The sequence below is a fragment of the Salmo trutta genome, chromosome 15, assembly GCF_901001165.1.
Source record: "Salmo trutta chromosome 15, fSalTru1.1, whole genome shotgun sequence".
In the NCBI taxonomy this organism is placed as follows: Eukaryota; Metazoa; Chordata; class Actinopteri; order Salmoniformes; family Salmonidae; genus Salmo; species Salmo trutta.
Window position 1 is genome coordinate 13,422,569 of NC_042971.1, and position 18,836 is coordinate 13,441,404.

Genomic DNA, 18,836 nt, shown 5'->3' on the forward strand with positions numbered 1-18,836 from the left:
AAACTGTGCAGTCAGATACACACTTTGAGCGTACAGGAAGCAGTTGGTGAAGAAAGAGATGTCTTTTGTCCATTGCCATTATTCCATTGAGAACAGTCATCCAGAACCTAAAGCATAAGACATACAGTAGACACTGAGGCAGTGGCGATGAGCATACATACAGACAGACAGACAGACAGACAGACAGACAGACAGACAGACAGACAGACATACATACATACATACATACATACATACATACATACATACATACATACATACATACATACATACATACATACATACATTCATTCATTTGCGGCCAAATATATTGGCACCCGTGGACCTTTCTTAAATAATTCTAAAATAAGTTGTTGGATTTTCAACACTACAGAACCAATTTTATTTTTGTAAACTAAAAAAAAAGACAAATGGCATGGACAAAATGATTGGCACCCTGGAGCTAGTACTTGGTTGCAAAGCCTTTGATCAAGAAAGCTGCAGACAAACACTTATTGTAGCCATCATTGAGTTTGCTGCAACTTTCTCCTGGCAATTTTGCCCAATTTTCAGAAGCAAACTGCTGTAGTCCTTAAATTTTTGAGGGGTGGCCTCTACCAATTACTGTTTTCATATCTCACCATAGGTTTTCAATGTGACTTAGATTTGGACCCTTCGCTAGCTACTCCAGAACAGTCCAGCATCTCTTCTTGAACCATTCCTGGGTGATTTTTGATGTGTGTTTGGGGTCATTGTTCTGCTGGAAGATCCACAACCTTCAATGGGGACCCAGTTTGGACACTGGGTCCCCATTGACTAGGACTCCAGTATTAGAGGCAGCAAAGGAACCCCACAGCATTATCAAACTTCCCCCATATTTGATTGTAGGGGAGGGTCTTTCATTGAATTCTTCATTTTGTCATTAGTAAATACAGCGCTCATCTGTTTTGCTAAAGAGCTCAAATTTAGTTTCATTGGTCCACAGAACATTTTCCCCAGGATTTAGGCTTGTTTAAGTAGTTATTTTGAGAAGTTCAACAGGCTTTTTTGTGTCTCTTTCAGCAGTGGGGTCTTCCTATGTTTACCAATGACTAAATGAAGCATTTAAAGAAAAGAACACCCTCCTTACAATCAAACATGGGGCACGTTCGATAATGCTGTGGGTTACTTTGCTGCCTCTGGGGACCGTGAATGTGTGCAAGACATTATGAAATCAACAGATTATCAAGGTGTTTTGGAGTACAAAGTTCAACCCAGTGTCCAAAAACTTTGCAAGTACAAGGTTGCAGCAAGCCCATTTATGGCTACAAGAAGCATTTGTTGGCAGCTATCTTGGCCAAAGGGTGTGCGACGAAGTAGTAGCTCAAGGGTGCCAATAAATGTCAATTTAAATTGTAAGTTAAGTAACTTATGTTCTGCAATGTTGAAAACCCAATAACAAGGTGTGGAGAAACCAAAAGCTTATTTGAGAAGAAATAGGGAATTATTAAAGTAAATTGCAAGGGTGCCAATACATATATACATACAGTTAGCTAAACAGTCATGGTTTTATGCTTGTGTTTTTTTGCTGTCTCTGTGATGCCTAAGTGTTTTAACTGGATCCCTCTCAGACACGGTACTTCCTCAGTAGATCTGCCTGCCACATGTACTTCCTCTCCGGGAAGCGCTCGGGGATCTTGATCTTGCGGAAGTCCTGGATGCACTTCTCCAGCTCCTCCTCAATGGTCATCTTCTCCTTGGCCGGCCTCTTCTTGCAGGTGCTGGTATCTCTAGAGCTGACAGTGAGTGTTCGGAGGAGATCACTCTTCCTGCGCTGCTCTGACTGCTGCAGCATCTGCACCGGGCCCTTCTTCAGCGGCCGGTCCAGGGTCTGGACCTTGACGTGGGACTGCTGGCTGACCGGCCCACAGATAATGGTGCCGTGGGGTGAGCTAGCCTCTGACTGGCTCTCGGAGCTTGAGGTGGAGAGCTCGTTGAAGGAGGTGCCGCTCTCGCCCTCTCCCTTGTGGTTCTTGCAGCAGCAGTCACAGGGCGGAGAAGACCAACGAGAGGTGCCACCTGGAACACAGAGGGAATAGACGGTCAGACAGGGTCTAACAACACGATAACACGGTCAGTTTGGCAATTAAAATATTCATTATTCCTTTTAAAACTAAATTGAGTCAACTAAAATATGGCATTTCTCCATGTTTAAACAAATACACACCACAAAACAAGTAAAGTACTCTCTGACACAAAAGAGTGAAGTTGCAGTCACAATAGATGGGTTGGAAGGTCTATGAACTGTGTTGCTTGAATCCTCTGATGTGTTTGAACCAGACAGCACATTCACCAGCCCCAGACTGGACAGTGCTTTGTAAACTTCCTTTGACATTCGGCTATTGTTAACATGCAACTTTGTGTGTGCTTAAACTGTAAAATGTTTCTTTCTTCTCAAGGAAAATTATGTTATGTAACAAATTGCTATGCATAAGCTGGTTGCAGTAGAACAGCATTCTCAGCTGTAGCGTTTAGGGCCAAGGCAAGAATGCATTGAGAAATCACATCTCATAGAGCTGTAAACGTATTTATTTTTCATGGTTACTTGTTAAATAATTTAATAAAGAGGGATCTATTGCCTATGAATTTATTTCCCATTTAGCAAGAAGGCATTGCCTCTTGAAACACGTTTGCTTTGCACACATTTTCTTTTCATGAAGTTCAATGCTACAGTTTCCTTTTATGTAAAGCACAACATTTTACATCAATAAATAGTATGTACTTACAAATATCCAATTTAGATTGTTTGTTTTAATCTATAACTCTACAGTGGGCTAAATTGATTTACTTATTAGCATTGCAAAAATCTATTTATCCTCCCTATATGTATTCTCTCTATACCCTTGACTTTAGACAAGACCCACCATCAATCATGCAAAGTAGGGTACAAATCTACAGTATATAGTAAATATAGTCATATAAATATAATATTATTTGCATTAACAGTCAGATTTCAGTGGAGCTCTGATGTCGTTTTCCAACACTCAGTGTCATCTTTGCTGCACACAGTGCGGCACACAGTCAAGTACTACCGCTGTGAAATCAGCCTGCCATCAAAGATTGTGACATAAATGGAGCAAACTCAGTCAGATCTATGACTGCCTCCCAAATCTATGGCTGCCTCCCAATAGTGCACTCCAAAGGGAATACGGTGTCATTTGGGACGCAGCCTCTAATTACCACTACCGTCCCAATACAACTTTCCCTACTCGGTGGAGGACTGTGAATACTGGGCCGACAACTGACATGGGGGACGGGACCCATCTTCTGTGTTTATGTACCAGGGAAGGAAACAGAATTCATTTGTGTCACTCGGCATGAAAAGGGACCTTTGATTGATGAGCTGCTGCCTCATAATATAATTGCTGTTCTGAAAATTGGGCCCTGACTCTACAGAACGGCTAAATCTGTCACTAGGCAATTTTTTTGTCCAAATAAAACGAACAGGATACTCCAAAGCAGTGTTGATGGTGCGAATTAGACTTGGTTGTGGGGACAGTAGTTTGGATCTGTACTGCTATTATTTCCCTCCTATCTGTCAGGTAAATACCCTGACGTTGACAGATACCTTCTACACCTTATACTTAAGACACATCGCATGGTTCTACATACTCCACGTTCACATCTGTAAATATCACACGTAAGTCTATGATGAGTGTTTACAATGGTAATGAGTGACAACCTGAGAAATATTACAGTCTTTTGTGTGATAATGATCTATACTTAATCTACACTTAAAGGTAAAGACGGAATCGTAACATTCCCAGATGTTTCCGCTCGTTACACCATTCACGTCCAGTCCGAAGAGTTTAGTAGAAAGCATATTAGTGACTCGGACTCTGACTGCTCTATTCAATTCAGAAACCACTGGAACTGATCATTTATTTATTTGCAATAGCTTCCCCTGAGGGCTACAATAGGATGTAGTGTGGAGTTATTATTATATCTGACAACACAACCTGCAATCCATTATCCACAGCTAATTGTGGGGGAAATCATTTGAACTTCACATCCATTTCTGTACATAGCATATTTTCCCATTCTCCCTGTTAATCTGTCACTGTTTAATAGCTCTACAGTCAACAGTGGTGTCCTCGACACACTGATGTACTGTATAAACTTACCAACATGATTTAGTAGGCAACGCGTGATACTGTGCTGTAGTCAGATCCACAGTGGACACATCAGTCATGAACCGGGACTTCAATCTGCACAAATACATAGCAGGAGAGGACCTGTAGATTGGCTGTGCCTAGCCTATACTGTATGACCTGGGGGTGGGTGGAAGGCTTGTGGGCCAGAGTCTCTCTCTGTGTCAATACCCCCCCCCCCCCCCCCCCCCCGCCATAATTCTATGTTCAGACCCATGCTGGGTCCAGGGCTGTGGGACTGTGGGGATGGAGGCTGTGGTAGGAACTGGTTTATGTGATCTCCTATGTTGTCACTGGCACTTGCTCTGAGGCTGTGTTTGTCCTTCCCCAGTCCACACGTTCCCTTCCTCTCCTCCCCGCTGAACTCCCTAAGCCCGGAGCCATTAATCTCAGTTCTCAGAGGGGACCTCCACAGCCTCAGTTATCAGAACCCACAAAAGGGAGCTGCCTCCCCTCTTCAGACAGCCACCCTCCTCTTCCCCCACCGTCACACAGCTCTCCTCCTTGCTTGGCACTAAGTGTCTTGATCAATCCAATCCACCACCACCTCGCCTACCCATGCTGCTCTACACGCCACACATCTGCCTCCCCTCTGTCTCCCCATCCGCCCATCCATCTTCAGGCCGCTTTCCAACCGTATCAACACATCAGCGATTCGGTGGAGGTGTGTGAACGATTGCCCCCTGATTGATTTCTGTCATAAAGCTCTGTGACGTGTAGAGGGTATTCAGGGAAGCAAATAACCCCTCTTTTTGTCATTTGTTAAGGTTTGGCAAAGCAACTGACATGCATATTTTTAATAGGCTATGACAATTAATTTAATGCTGGAAACAGTGGGTGAGGCTGGATTTGCCAAGTACAGGCAGTACAAGCTACTAAGCCTCAAGGTGTGTACTTTAATCATAGAGTACAATGGGTATATATTGTAGAACACAAGACAAATACCTTTAAAAGTTTAAACAGTACCAGTACGCAATACTCATCTACAATTTGAGAGAGATGTTAGAATGAAAATTTCTGCTGACATATTAATATTCAAATGGTATATTTTCAAGAAAAGATTGGGGGTGTGAGGGACAATTGCATAATTGGCATAACTGAAATGGAGGATGAGGCATCCTATATTATATTCCTTTCTGTCTGCAACCTAATTCAAATAAAATAAAATTGTATTAATCACATGCTTCGCAAACAACAGGTGTAGACTAACAGGCTGACTACACCGCTCGCATCGTGTGCGCGAGCATTGCAAAATAAATTTAGACATACATGTTATTCAATTATTGCACCCACACTGCTCGGGCACGCCAACGAGCGTCTGTGTTGCCAAGGGCTAAAATAGAAGCAGCAGCGTATGTGATGAGTCAAAAAAATTGGTGCAAAAAGGGTCAATGCAAATAGTCCGGATAGCCATTTGGCTAAATATATAGCTAACTGTTTAGCAGACGTATGGCTTGTGGGTAGAACCTGTTCAGGGTCATGTTGGTTCCAGACTTGCATCGGTACCGCTTGACGTGCGGTAGCAGAGAGAACAGTCTATGACTTGGGTGGCTGGATTTAGGGCCTTCACCTGATATTGCCAGGTATCAGGAATTTGGTCCCAATGATGTAGGCGCTACCCTCTGCAGCGCCTTGCGGTCTGATGCCAAGCAGTTGCCATACCAAGCGGTGATGCAGCCAGTCAAGATGCTCTCAATGGTACAGCTGTATAACTTTTTGAGGATCTGAGGGCTCATGACAAATCTTTTCAGCTTCCTGAGGGGGAAGAGGCATTGTTGTGCCCTCATGAAGACTGTCTTGGTGTTTGTGGACTATGATAGATCCTTAGTGATGTGGACACTGATAAACTTGAAGGTCTCAACCTGCTCCACTACAGCACCATAGATGTGAATGGGCATGCTCGGCCCATGATCAGATCCTTTGTCTTGCTGACGTTGAGGGAGAGGTTGCTGTCCTAGCACAACACTGCCTGGTCTCTGACCTCCTCCCTATATGCTGTCTCATCATGTTCGGTGGTAAAGCCTACCACCGTTGTGTCGTCAGCAAACTTAATTAGTCGTGCCATGCAGTCGTGTTTGAGCAGGCAGTACAGGAGGGAACTAGGCATGCACCCCTGAGGGGCCCTCGTGTTGAGGGTCAGTGTGGCGGATGTGTTGTTGACTACCCTTACCACCTGGGGGCAGCCCGTCAGGAAGTCCAACATCCAGTTGCAGAGGGAGGTGTTCAGTCCCAGGGTCCTTAGCTTAGTGATGAGTTTGGAGGGCACTATGGTGTTGAACACTGAGCTGTAGTCAATGAACAACATTTTCACATAGGTGCTCCACTTGTCCAGGTGGGAAAGGGCAGTGTGGAGTGCAATAGAGGTTGCATCATTTGTGTATCTGTTGGGGCGGTACGCGAATTGGAATGGGTCCAGGGTGTTTGGGATGATGGTGTTGATGTGAGCCAAGACCAGCCTTTCAAAGCATTTCATGGCTACAGATTTGAGTGCTACGGGGCTATTGTCATTTAGACAAGTTACTTTGGCGTTCTTGGGCACAGGGACTATGGTGGTTTGGTTGAAACATGTAGGTATAACAGACTGGGTCAGGGAGAGGTTGAAAATGTCAGTAAAGACACTTGCACAGCTGAAAACTGTTGTGCTGATTAAAGAAGAGTTCCTCTGTCCAGTGTCTGTGTCCTTTTGCCCATCTTAATATTTTATTTTTATTGGCCAGTCTGAAACCTGGCTTTTTCTTTGCAACTCTGCCTAGAAGGCCAGCATCTAGGAGTTGCCTCTTCACTGTTGACATTGAGAACTGGTGTTTTGCGGGTACTATTTAATGAAGCTGGCAGTTGAGGACTTGTGAGGCATCTGTTTCTCAAACTAGACACTCTAATGTACTTGTCCTCTTGCTCTGTTGTGCACCGGGGCCTCCCACTCCTCTTTCTATTCTGGTTAGAGACAGTTTGCGCTGTTCTGTGAAGGGAGTAGTACACAGCGTTGTACAAGATCTTCGGTTTCTTGGCAATTTCTTGCATGAAATAGCCTTCATTTCTCAGAACAAGAATAGACTGGCGAGTTTCAGAAGAAAGGTCTTGGTTTCTGGCCATTTTGAGCCTGTAATCGAACCCACAAATGCTGATGCTCCAGATACTCAACTAGTCTAAAGAAGGCCAGTTTTATTGCTTCTTTAATTAGAACAACAGTTTTCAGCTGTGCTAACATAATTGCAAAAGGGTTTTCTAATGATCAATTAGCCTTTTAAAATGAAAAACTTGGATTAGCTAACACAATGTGCCATTGGAACACAGGAGTGATGGTTGCTGATAATGGGCCTCTGTACACCTATATAGATATTCCATAAAAAAAATCTGCCATTTCCAGCTACAATAGTAATTTACAACTACCCTGTATTTCTGATCAATTTGCAGTTATTTTAATGGAAATAATTTTTTGCTTTTCTTTCAAAAACAAGGAAATGTCTAAGTGACACCAAACTTTTGAACGGTAATGTATATTATCCATGTCCTTGTTCAGGATATTACAGCTCTCAGGTCCCATTGATAGGATAGTCTTGAACGTAGCTCGTTCAGTTTATTCTCCAGTGATTTTACGTTTGCCAATAGAACGGAGGGTAGAGGCATGTACTCACCGACGTAGGTGCCCGCGCGTTGGCCTCTCTTACACCGCCTTTATCTTTTCCGTGTCTCTGGGATTAGGGCCTGGCCCGGGGTATGTATGTCCTGCACCTCCGTCAAGGTTAGTGATCAGTGTTCTTTCAGGCATAGGAAACAATGGCGGAAACATTATGCACCAAAAAAAGTTAAGATCAGCGCAAAAGAAAACCCACAAAATCGAAGAATTGGTCAGGAACCCGTAAAACAGCTGCTATCCAATGCAGCACTATTACTTCTTCACTGTGGAACAGTTTAAATGTATGTCTTCGACTGCGTGGGGTCTTCAAACTGCAATCCTTTTACATCTCTCCCTGTTCCTGTCTTTCATAGTGGTTTGTGCGAGCATGTGTGTGTGCATACGAGAGTGTGTGTGTGTGTGTTTGTGTCCCTGTACTCCCTTGTGAAAATGTCTTCATTCTTTTCATTTAGCAGGGCGTTATACAGTATCTTGACTCAAAGTGACACTACTTGGTGACAGGTCTCAGCAAGACACTTTTCACATCCCATTTGTGCAGCAGCAGTCTGCAGCAGTGTGTGTAGCAGCCCCATATGCAGGACCTCTGCCTGCTGTGCTCTCCTTGCCACTAAGCTCTTAATTAGGTACATCTAGTATTTCCAGGCCATTGAAAAAGGCATTTTAAAATGTAGCTTTCAGACTCCTAACCTCGTTTCCAGTGACCAGGTCTAGATAAATGAACAGGACTAATTTGTGTCTGACATACTGCTGAGCTACGAAGTATTTTAAACACAGCTTTATGTGTTCTGGGGCGATCAGGTCAAACTCCTGGGAGCAGAATCAGATGTGTCTCAGTGTGGTTAGTCTCAGTGTGTTTATCATTTCCTCCCATATGGAGCATCCTTAGTCACTTTATTGGCACTCACTAACTTTAAGTATTGGCATGCTCAGCTCTATAGTTTGTAATCAAGTCCTTGGGTGCAGGCTTCAAAAGGGATATACAGTGCATTCCAGAAGGTATTCAGACCCCTTGACTTTTTCAACATTTGGTTCAGTTACAGCCTTATTCTAAAATTGATTAAATATGTTTTTACTCACTAATTTATGCACAATATCCCATAATGACAAAGCGAAAACATGTTTTAAGATTTTTTTTGCAAATGTTTTAAATAAGTATTCAGATCCTTTGCTATGAGACTCGAAATTGAGCTCAGGTGCATCCTATTTCCATTGATCATCCTTGAGATGTTTCTACAACTTGATTGGAGTCCAGCTGTGATCAATTAAATTGATTGGACATGATTTGGAAAGGCACACACCTGTCTATATAAGGTCCCACAGTTGACAGTGCACGTCAGAGCAAAAACCAAGCCATGACGTCGAAAGAGATCCTTGATGAAAACCTACTCCAGAGCGCTCAAGACCTCAGACTGGGGCAAGGTTCACATTCGAACTGGACAATGACCCTAAGCACACAGCCAAGACAATGCATGAGTGGCTTCAGGGACAAGTCTCTGAATGTGCTTGAGTGACCCAGCCAAAGCCCGGACTTGAACTCGATCGAACATCTCTGAAGAGACACAAACATATCTGTGCAGCGACGCTCCCCATCCAACCTGACAGAGCTCGAGAGGATCTGCAGAGAAAAAATGAGAGAAACTCCTCAAATACAGGTGTGCCGAGCTTGTAGCGTCATACCCAAGAAGACTCGAGGCTGTAAGCACTGCCAAAGGTGCTTCAACAAAGTTGTCATGTTGTATAAATGATTGGAGACAGGTGCAGGAATACGTAATAGGGGGTTTTAATACTCCACCCAAAATGCAACATGCCATGAAAAGGCACGGGGACAAAGCCCAAAACAAACACGTATACAAAAACACAGGGATGTAACCCAAACAAAAGAGCGAGGTTAAACCTTGAGTAAATACACAGGACGAGACCCGTAATAACAATGCACAGGATGAGACCCGTAAACAATGCATGGGACGAGACCCGTAATAACAATTGCACAATACTACACGGGGCGAGACCCATAATAACGAGTGCACAATACGTGCAGCACGAAAGCCGAAACAACAAAGCACAGGTACTCACAAGACCAACGGACATGGAAACAATAACCGACAAGACAATGGTGAACAGAGGGCACATATATACAATTACTAATCAGGGGGGAATGGGAACCAGGTGTGCGTAATGAGACAGTTCAGTGACGCCTAGAGGCCGGTGACGTAGACCTCCGGAACTGGTGCATGGAATGAGCAGCAGTACCGGGGGAATCCGTGACAAAAGTAATGACTAAAGTGTCTGAATACTTGCGATGTGTGTAAATGTGATATTTCATTTTTTTTTTCAATTTTATTATACATTTGCAACAATTTCTAAAAACCTGTTTTTGATGAAGGGAAAAAAAACGTTAATCCATTTTAGAATAAGGCTGTAACGTAACAAAATATGAAAAAAGTCAAAGGGTCTGAATACTTTCCGAATGCATATATTCCAGACTGGAATATAAAGGCACTCACTAACTATTAAAACAAAAGTACCATATTTATGTATTTTTTTATGCTCCATTACTACATTTTACACACATTTACCATATTAGCAGTCTTTTTGCAATAGTCTTTTTGAAATTGTCACAAGTATAGTATATCAGCATAGCATACCTGGAGAGGAGCGGCATGTTCCCTATTTGACTGTTCCAATTTCGCTCCAGTAGTGGTCACTTAACAAGCTCAGGGCATGCTCCCCCAGCATGCATGTGTAGACTATTTGTGTGCTGCTATAGCCCCTTACTTTAGCTATTGTCATGGAGTTCGCTAAATATTTTCATAAAGAAACTGATAAAACACACAGGTGACAAAATCAAGGTGACTAACAAAGATGAGGACCAAGAGCAAGAGAGGGAGTGTGGTGATGTAGTGTCCACAACTAAAGAATCATTGTGGAATCTGCATATCCCAAAAGCATGAATGTGTACTTACTTCGTGCACATGCTAAAATAAAGGAAAAAGGTGGGTAGATAACTAAATGTTTCATTGTAGCAAAGTATTTGTAAATAAAACCTTTGATCTCTTAAACGTTTCATTCATTTTCGTTCTATTATCTATACAATGGGCCATAATTGATGTTGTCCCAATAGGCTTGGCAAATTCCCACATTCAAGGAGCTTTCCGTTTTGATTGGGTTATTTTGCCTAAAAACCTTTAGGCCTACCTACAGTAGTACCAGTCAAAGGTTTGGACACACGTACTTACTCAAGTGTTTATTTTTTACTATATTCTACATTGAGATTCTTCAAAGTAGCTATTCTTTGCCTTGATGGCAGCTTTGCACACTCTTGGCATTCTCTCAACCAGCTTCACCTGGAATGCTTTTCCAACAGTCTTGAAGGAGTTCCCACATGCTCAGCACTTGTTGGCTGTATATCCTTCACTCTGCGGTCCAACTCATCCCAAATCATATCAATTGGGTTGAGGTTGGGTGATTGTGGAGGCCAGGTCATCTGATGCAGCACTCCATCACTATCCTTCTTTGTCAAATAGCCCTTACACACCCTGGAGGTGTGTTGGGTCATTGTCCTGTTGAAAAACAAATGATACTCCCACTAAGCGCAAACCAGGTGGGATGGCGTATCGCTGCAGAATGCTGTGGTAGCTAAGCTGCTTAGGTGTGCCTTGAACTCTAAATAAATCACTGACAGTGTCACCAGCAAAGGACCCCCACACCATCACACCTCCTCCATGCTTCACAGTGGAAACCACACATGCAGAGATCATCCGTTCACCTACTCTGCATTTCACAAAGACACCAAAAATCTTACATTTGGACTCATCAGACCAAAGGACAGATTTCCACCGGTCTAATGTCCATTACTCGTGTTTTTTGGAACAAGAAAGTCTCTTCTTCTTATTGGTGTCCTTTAGTAGCGGTTTCTTTGCAGCAATTCGACCATGAAGGCCTGATTCACGCAGTCTCCTCTGAGCAGTTGATGTTGAGATGTGTCTGTTACTTGAACTCTGTGAAGCATTTATTTCGGCTGGAATTTCTGAGACTGGTAACTCTAATGAACTTATCCTCTGCAGCATAGGTAACTCTGGGTCTTTCTTTCCAAATCAAATCAAATTTTATTTGTCACATACACATGGTTAGCCGATGTTAATGCGAGTGTAGCGAAATGCTTGTGCTTCTAGTTCCAACCATGTAGTAATATCTAACAAGTAATCTAACCTAACAATTCCACAACAACTACCTTATACACACAAGTGTATAAGGTAGTTGTATAAGGTAGCTGCGCCTTCTTCACCACGCTGTCTGTGTGGGTGGACCATTTCAGTTTGTCCGTGATGTGTACGCCAAGGAACTTAAAACTTTCCACCTTCTCCACTAATGTCCAGTCGATGTGGATTGGGGGCTGCTCCCTCTGCTGTTTCCTGAAGTCCACGATCCTCTCCTTTGTTTTGTTGACATTGAGTTTGAGGTTATTTTCCTGACACCACACTCCGAGGGCCCTCACCTCCTCCCTGTAGGCCGTCTCATCGTTGTTGGTAATCAAGCCTACCACTGTAGTGTCGTCTGCAAACTTGATGATTGAGTTGGAGGCGTGGATGGCCACGCAGTCATGGGTAAACAGGGAGTACAGGAGAGGGCTGAGAACACACCCTTGTGAGGCCCCAGTGTTGAGGATCAGCGGGGTGGAGATGTTGTTACCTACCCTCACCACCTGGGGGCGGCCCGTCTGGAAGTCCAGGACCCAGTTGCAAAGGGCGGGGTTGAGACCCAGGGACTCGAGCTTAATGACGTGGTTGGAGGGTACTATGGTGTTAAATGCTGAGCTGTAGTCAATGAACAGCATTCTTATATAGGTATTCCTCTTGTCCAGATGGGTTAGGGCAGTGTGCAGTGTGATTGCGATTGTGTCGTCTGTGGACCTATTGGGGCGGTAAGCCAATTGGAGTGGGTCTAGGGTGTCAGGTAGGGTGGAGGTGATATGGTCCTTGACTTGTCTCTCAAAGCACTTCATGATGACGGAAGTGAGTGCTACGGAAGTGAGTGCTCAGTTACATTCGCTTTCTTGGGAACAGGAACAATGGTGGCCCTCTTGAAGCATGTGGGAACAGCAGACTGGGATAAGGATTGATTGAATATGTCCGTAAACACACCAGCCAGCTGGACTGCGCATGCTCTCAGGACGCGGCTGTAGCAGTCCTCATGAGAGCAAGTTTCATCATAGCGCTTGATGGTTTTTGCGACTGCACTTGAAGAAACTTTAAAAGTTCTTGAAATGTTCCTAATTGACTGACCTTCATTTGTCTTAAAGTAATGATGGACTGTCGTTTCTCTTTGCTTAGTTGAGCTGTTCTTGCCATAATATGGACTTTGTCTTTTACCAAATAGGGCTATCTTCTGTATACCACCCCTACCTTGTCACAACACAACTTATTGGCTCAAACACATTAAGAAGGAAAGAAATTCCACAAATTAACTTTTAACGAGGCACACCTGTTCATTGAAATGTATTCCAGGTATTCTCATGAAGCTGGTTGAGAGAATGCCAAGAGTATGCAAAGCTGTCATTAAGGCAAAGGGTGGCTACTTTGAAGAATCTCAAATGAAATATATTTTGATTTGTTTTTAACCCTTTTTTGGTTACTACATGATTCCATATGTGTTATTTCATAGTTTTGATGTCTTCACTATTATTCGACAATGTAGAAAATAGTAAAAATAAAGAAAAACCCTTGAATGAGTAGGTGTGTCCAAACTTTTGACTAGTACTGTAAATGTGTACGCGACCAATAACATTTGATGTATTGTCCGGCTGAAAGGTGAGTTCATCTCCCAGTGTCTGTTGGAAAGCAGACAGACCCAGGTTTTCTTCTAGGATTTTGCCTGTGCTTAGTTCCCTCGATTGACAAGGTGTGTCCAAACTTTTGACTAGTACTGCACATATATATACATAAAAAAGAAACAACTCTGAATCTCTGCCCAGACTGGCAAAAGTAGCCGAAAAGGGTGTTTAGTATCCCCTGTGGCTCTGGCTCCTGACCTATTTAGAGTGTTTATATGCTGTTTAATATGACATGTAGCCTATTTGAAAGGATGTTCACTTCTTCCATTCACCATTTCATGTCTATTCAAATTATTTTCATCCAAATCCATATGGTTTGGTTTCAATACTTACAAACCAATTGGTAGGTCCAGGTAGGCACAAAACTAGATGAGTGTTGGTTAAATTGTGATTTTAATGAATGGAGCGAATCTGGAGCTGCAGTTGTTATTCCTTTGAGATGATTTTTAGGAGAGCAGTTGGAAAGGAAATGGAGCACTGGAGCGGTGTGCAAGCGATAAGCGGGATTTCCAACCGCTCAACTCCGCTCATGTGCTCTGGTTGTCACAATACCAACATTTTACTAATGATACGATACCCGGCCAAGTATCACAAGAAAGGGGGGGGGGGATCAGTGACCAAGCGTCCTGTTCGCCGCGTTCCCCAGACACTTGTTCTCATTTTCTAAACGTTCTGTGCATGTGCTACGCAAAAATCTGTCACTGAAATTCACACTTCTATTCAATACAACACATTTAATTTAACTTCACACTGTTCAGTGTATTATAGAACACTGCATAGCATGGCTTATTTGCTCATATTTGCAAAGGCCTGCCAGTGATTTGACTGGAGGAATGGGAGGAAGGAATATACATGCATAATGATCTGCATGTCAATGTGGCAGTAAGAGGAAAACACTGCATAAAACCTTCTTTAATCTTCAGTTAACCCAGACACAAACTTCCCCTCCCTCCCTAAACACGATCTCTCTGACTCCCTCTCTCTCATAAGCACACACACCCCTCTCTCTCATAAGCACACACACCACTCTCTCTCTCCCACAAACACGCATGTACACACACTGCTCCCAAGTTTTAAAACGTTAGGCACCAAACAGAATTTAAGGAGCTCCAGAAATAAATAGATTTTTGATATAGTTTAGGCTTGCATTGGGCCTATATGAATCCTATCTTTGAAGCACATCTAGTCAGTAGCAGACCCTTTTCCTTTCTTCCTGTGCCAATCAAATTATCCTACACCTGCTGTAGTGTCAAGTTACCAGTTTGTTAGCTAGCTAGGTAGCATGACTGAACAACGTTTGTTTGTTATCCAACCAAATCAAAACAAATCAAACCAGGATTTGTTTTAAAACGGCCCGCAACATGTTTTGTGAAATTTTATAAAATGCGCCTGAATCCTGATGGAAATAAAAAATAAAATACATTAAGTGAGAGGAGTTGGGAGGTTGGAAATCCCGCTCGTGGCACTTCACGTCCTTTCCAACGGCTACACTAAAAACCTCTCCCCACTCACAGGAAAAGGAACTGCTGCTCCAAATTAGCTCCATTCATTAAAATCACCATTTTACCAACACCCATCTATTTTTGTGACTACCTGGACCTACCATTTGGTTTTGAAGTATTGAAACCAAACCCTATGATTTGAATGAAAGTATTTTAATAAACAACATGAATAGGTAACTTAAGAAGCGCTCGTCATTTCAAATAGACTACATGCCGTATTAAAACGCATATAAACACTAAATAGGTCAGCAGAAGGAACGAAAATGAATGATTTAGGCTATATTATTTACATTATTTCAAGGCTATAGCCTACAAAGAAATACATTGAAGCATTTGCGAGTGCGACACACTAGGCTGGCGGGAACATTAAGTTCTCAGCAGTTAAACAAAATTCCGTTGTATTAAATCATTATAGTCTATAAATTGGGCATGTAAGCCGTGACTTATTTAGATTTTTTTTTAAATGAAACAAAAAATGCATTATTAGGCTATAGTGCCCTTGAATTCACTTTTAGAAACACGAGTTTGGCCAGTCTGTGGCTTCATGAGATGATGCTTAGAGAGCAGGTCAGCAGTGGTCAATACCCTCTCCGTGCTTTCAGAGCCACTGGGGATGCTAAACACCGTTCGAGGCCACTCTTGCCAGGCTTGGCAGCGATGCAGAGTTGTTTTCTAATTGTTCTATAGGTAGGCCTAAAGGTTTTATGCAAAATAACCCTATCAAAACGAAAAGCTCCTTGAAAGAGGTAATATGTCAGGCCTATTGGGCCAAAATCAATGATAGTCTACTGTATAGATAATAGAACAAAAACTTTTAAGAGATCTGATTTTTTGTTTACAAACACTTTGCTACAATGACACTCTACCCACCTCATTCCTTTCTGTTAGCATGTGCACGTAGTACCCCATCATGCATTTGGGATTCATGTCTTTTGAGATTCCACAATGATTATTTAGTTGTGGACAGTACAACACCGCAAATCAAATCAAATGTATTTATATAGCCCTTCTTACATCAGCTGATATCTCAAAGTGCTGTACAGAAACCCAGCATAAAACCCCAAACAGCAAGCAACAGCAGTCCCTCTCTTGCTCTTGGTGCTCCTCATCTATGTGTGTCATCAGTTTCTTTCTGAAAATATTTCGCAAACTCCATGACAGTAGCTAAAGCAAGGGGCTATAGCAGCACACAAGTAGCCTACAAATGCATGCTGGGCCCGGCATGCCCTGAGCTCGTGAAGTGAGCACTACTGGAGCAGTACTGGAGTGAAATTGGAGAAGGTGAAAAGATCGACGTTCCAGCCTTTGGGAAACTCGCTCTTTGCTTCAGTCAAATTTGGCACTCTCTTCTCCTCGCTCCACTCCAGCTCAGCTCTGCTCACAAACTCTGATCTCCAATATGTGTCATATATTTTTTACCTTTTAGGCTAGAGAGAAGCCTTTTTCTTTGCTGTAAAGCTGCAAGCATGCATGTCCTGCTCCATTTTCCCTCTTTGACACTCAGTGGCTGCATGGCAGTGGCCTTGCAAAGTCTACTCAGACTGGCCTCTGCTCTTGGTTATAACAGGCGATGAAATTATACAATGTATCAACATAGGTAACAAATGTACAAATCTAACAACAGAAGACTCATCAGGGTCTGCATCCCCGCTCACCATCATGGATAAATTATATTTAAAAAACTGATGGAGGAATAGATGCGCAGACTGAGAGAAGCAGGTGAAGTGAAGGCTGGTAGGGGATGCTGAGAGAAGCATGTGAGTGAGCGACGGTAGGGGATGCGGAGAGAAGCAGGTGAGTGAGGGCTGGTAGGGGATGCTGAGAGAAGCATGTGAGTGAGCGACGGTAGGGGATGCGGAGAGAAGCAGGTGAGTGAGGGCTGGTAGGGGATGCTGAGAGAAGCATGTGAGTGAGCGACGGTAGGGGATGCGGAGAGAAGCAGGTCAGTGAGCGCTGGTAGGGGATGCTGAGAGAAGCAGGTGGGTGAGGGCTGGTAGGGGGATGGGAAGAGAAGCAGGTGAGTGAGGGCTGGTAGAGGATTCTGAGAGAAGCAGGTGAGTGAGGGCTAGTAGGGGATGCTGAGAGAAGCAGGTGAGTGAGAGCTGGTAGGGGAGGCGGAGAAAAGCAGGTCAGTGAGCGCTGGTAGGGGATGCTGAGAGAAGCCGGTGAGTGAGGGCTGGTAGGGGATGTGGAGAGAAGCAGGTGAGTGAGGGCTGGTAGGGGATGCTGAGAGAAGCAGGTGGGTGAGGGCTGGTAGGGGGATGGGAAGAGAAGCAGGTGAGTGAGGGTTGGTAGAGGATGCTGAGAGAAGCAGGTGAGTGAGGGCTGGTAGGGGATGCTGAGAGAAGCAGGTGAGTGAGCGCTGGTAGGGGAGGCGAAGAAAAGCAGGTCAGTGAGCGCTGGTAGGGGATGCTGAGAGAAGCCGGTGAGTGAGGGCTGGTAGGGGATGTGGAGAGAAGCCGGTGAGTGAGGGCTGGTAAGGGATGCTGGGGGAAGCAGGTGAGTGAGGGCTGGTAGGGGATGCTGAGAGAAGCCGGTGAGTGAGCGCTGGTAGGGGATGCTGAGAGAAGCAGGTGAGTGAGGGCTGGTAAGGGATGCTGGGGGAAGCAGGTGAGTGAGGGCTGGTACGGGATGCTGAGAGAAGCCGGTGAGTGAGCGCTGGTAGGGGATGCTGAGAGAAGCAGGTGAGTGAGGGCTGGTAAGGGATGCTGGGGAAAGCAGGTGAGTGAGGGCTGGTACGGGATGCAGCTGATTGATTGCAGCTGCCACAACTCACCAACTACTTTTCTGATAGTTCAGTGTGTCAAATCGGAGGGCCTGTTGTCCGGACCTCTGGCAGTCTCTATGGGGGTGCCACAGGGTTCAATTCTCGGGCCGACTCTTTTCTCTCGATATATCGATGATGTCGCTCTTGCTGCTGGTGATTCTTTGATCCACCTCTATGCAGACGACACCATTCTGTATACATCAGGCCCTTCTGGACACTGTGTTAAAAAAACTCAAAATGAGCTTCAATGCCATACAACACTCCTTCCGTGGCCTCCAACTGCATTTAAATGCTAGTAAAACTAAATGCATGCTCTTCAACCGATTGTTGCCCGCAACCGCCTGCCCGACTAGCATCAATACTCTGGACAGTTCTGACTTAGAATATGTGGACAACTACAAATACCTAGGTGTCTGGTTAGACTGTAAACTTTCCTTCCAGACTCACATTAAGCATCTCCAATCCAAAATTCAATCTAGAATCGGCTTCCTATTTCGCAACAAAGCCTCCTTCACTCATGCTGCCAAACATACCCTCGTAAAACTGACTATCCTACCGATTCTTTACCTCAACGATGTCATTTACAAAATAGCCTCCAACACTCTACTCAACAAACTGGATGTAGTCCATCACAGTGCCATCCGTTTTGTCACCAAAGCCCCATATACTACCCACCACTGCAACCTGTATGCTCTCGTTAGCTGGCCCTCACTACATATTCGTCGCCAAACCCACTGGCTCCAGGTCATCTACAAGTCTTTGCTAGTTAAAGCCCCACCTTATCTCAGCTCACTGCTCACCATAGCAACACCCACCCGTAGCATGCGCTCCAGCAGGTATATTTCACTGGTCATCCCCAAAGCCAACACTTCCTTGGGTCGCCTTTCCTTCCAGTTCTCTGCTGCCAATGACTGGAACAAATTGCAAAAAT

At 43.9% G+C, this 18,836-nt stretch overlaps 1 protein-coding gene across 1 annotated transcript in view; it reads right to left on the reverse strand.

The window, feature by feature from the left end:
- Positions 1-486: 486 nt before the first annotated feature.
- LOC115148514 (BTB/POZ domain-containing protein KCTD16-like) overlaps positions 487-18,836 on the reverse strand; it is a 68,129-nt gene continuing 49,779 nt past the window's right edge. The window contains exon 2 of the mRNA XM_029690459.1: positions 487-2,037. Within this exon, the coding sequence (XP_029546319.1) occupies positions 1,586-2,037 (452 nt within the window). The 3' untranslated portion in view covers positions 487-1,585. The remainder of the gene's footprint in view (positions 2,038-18,836) is intronic.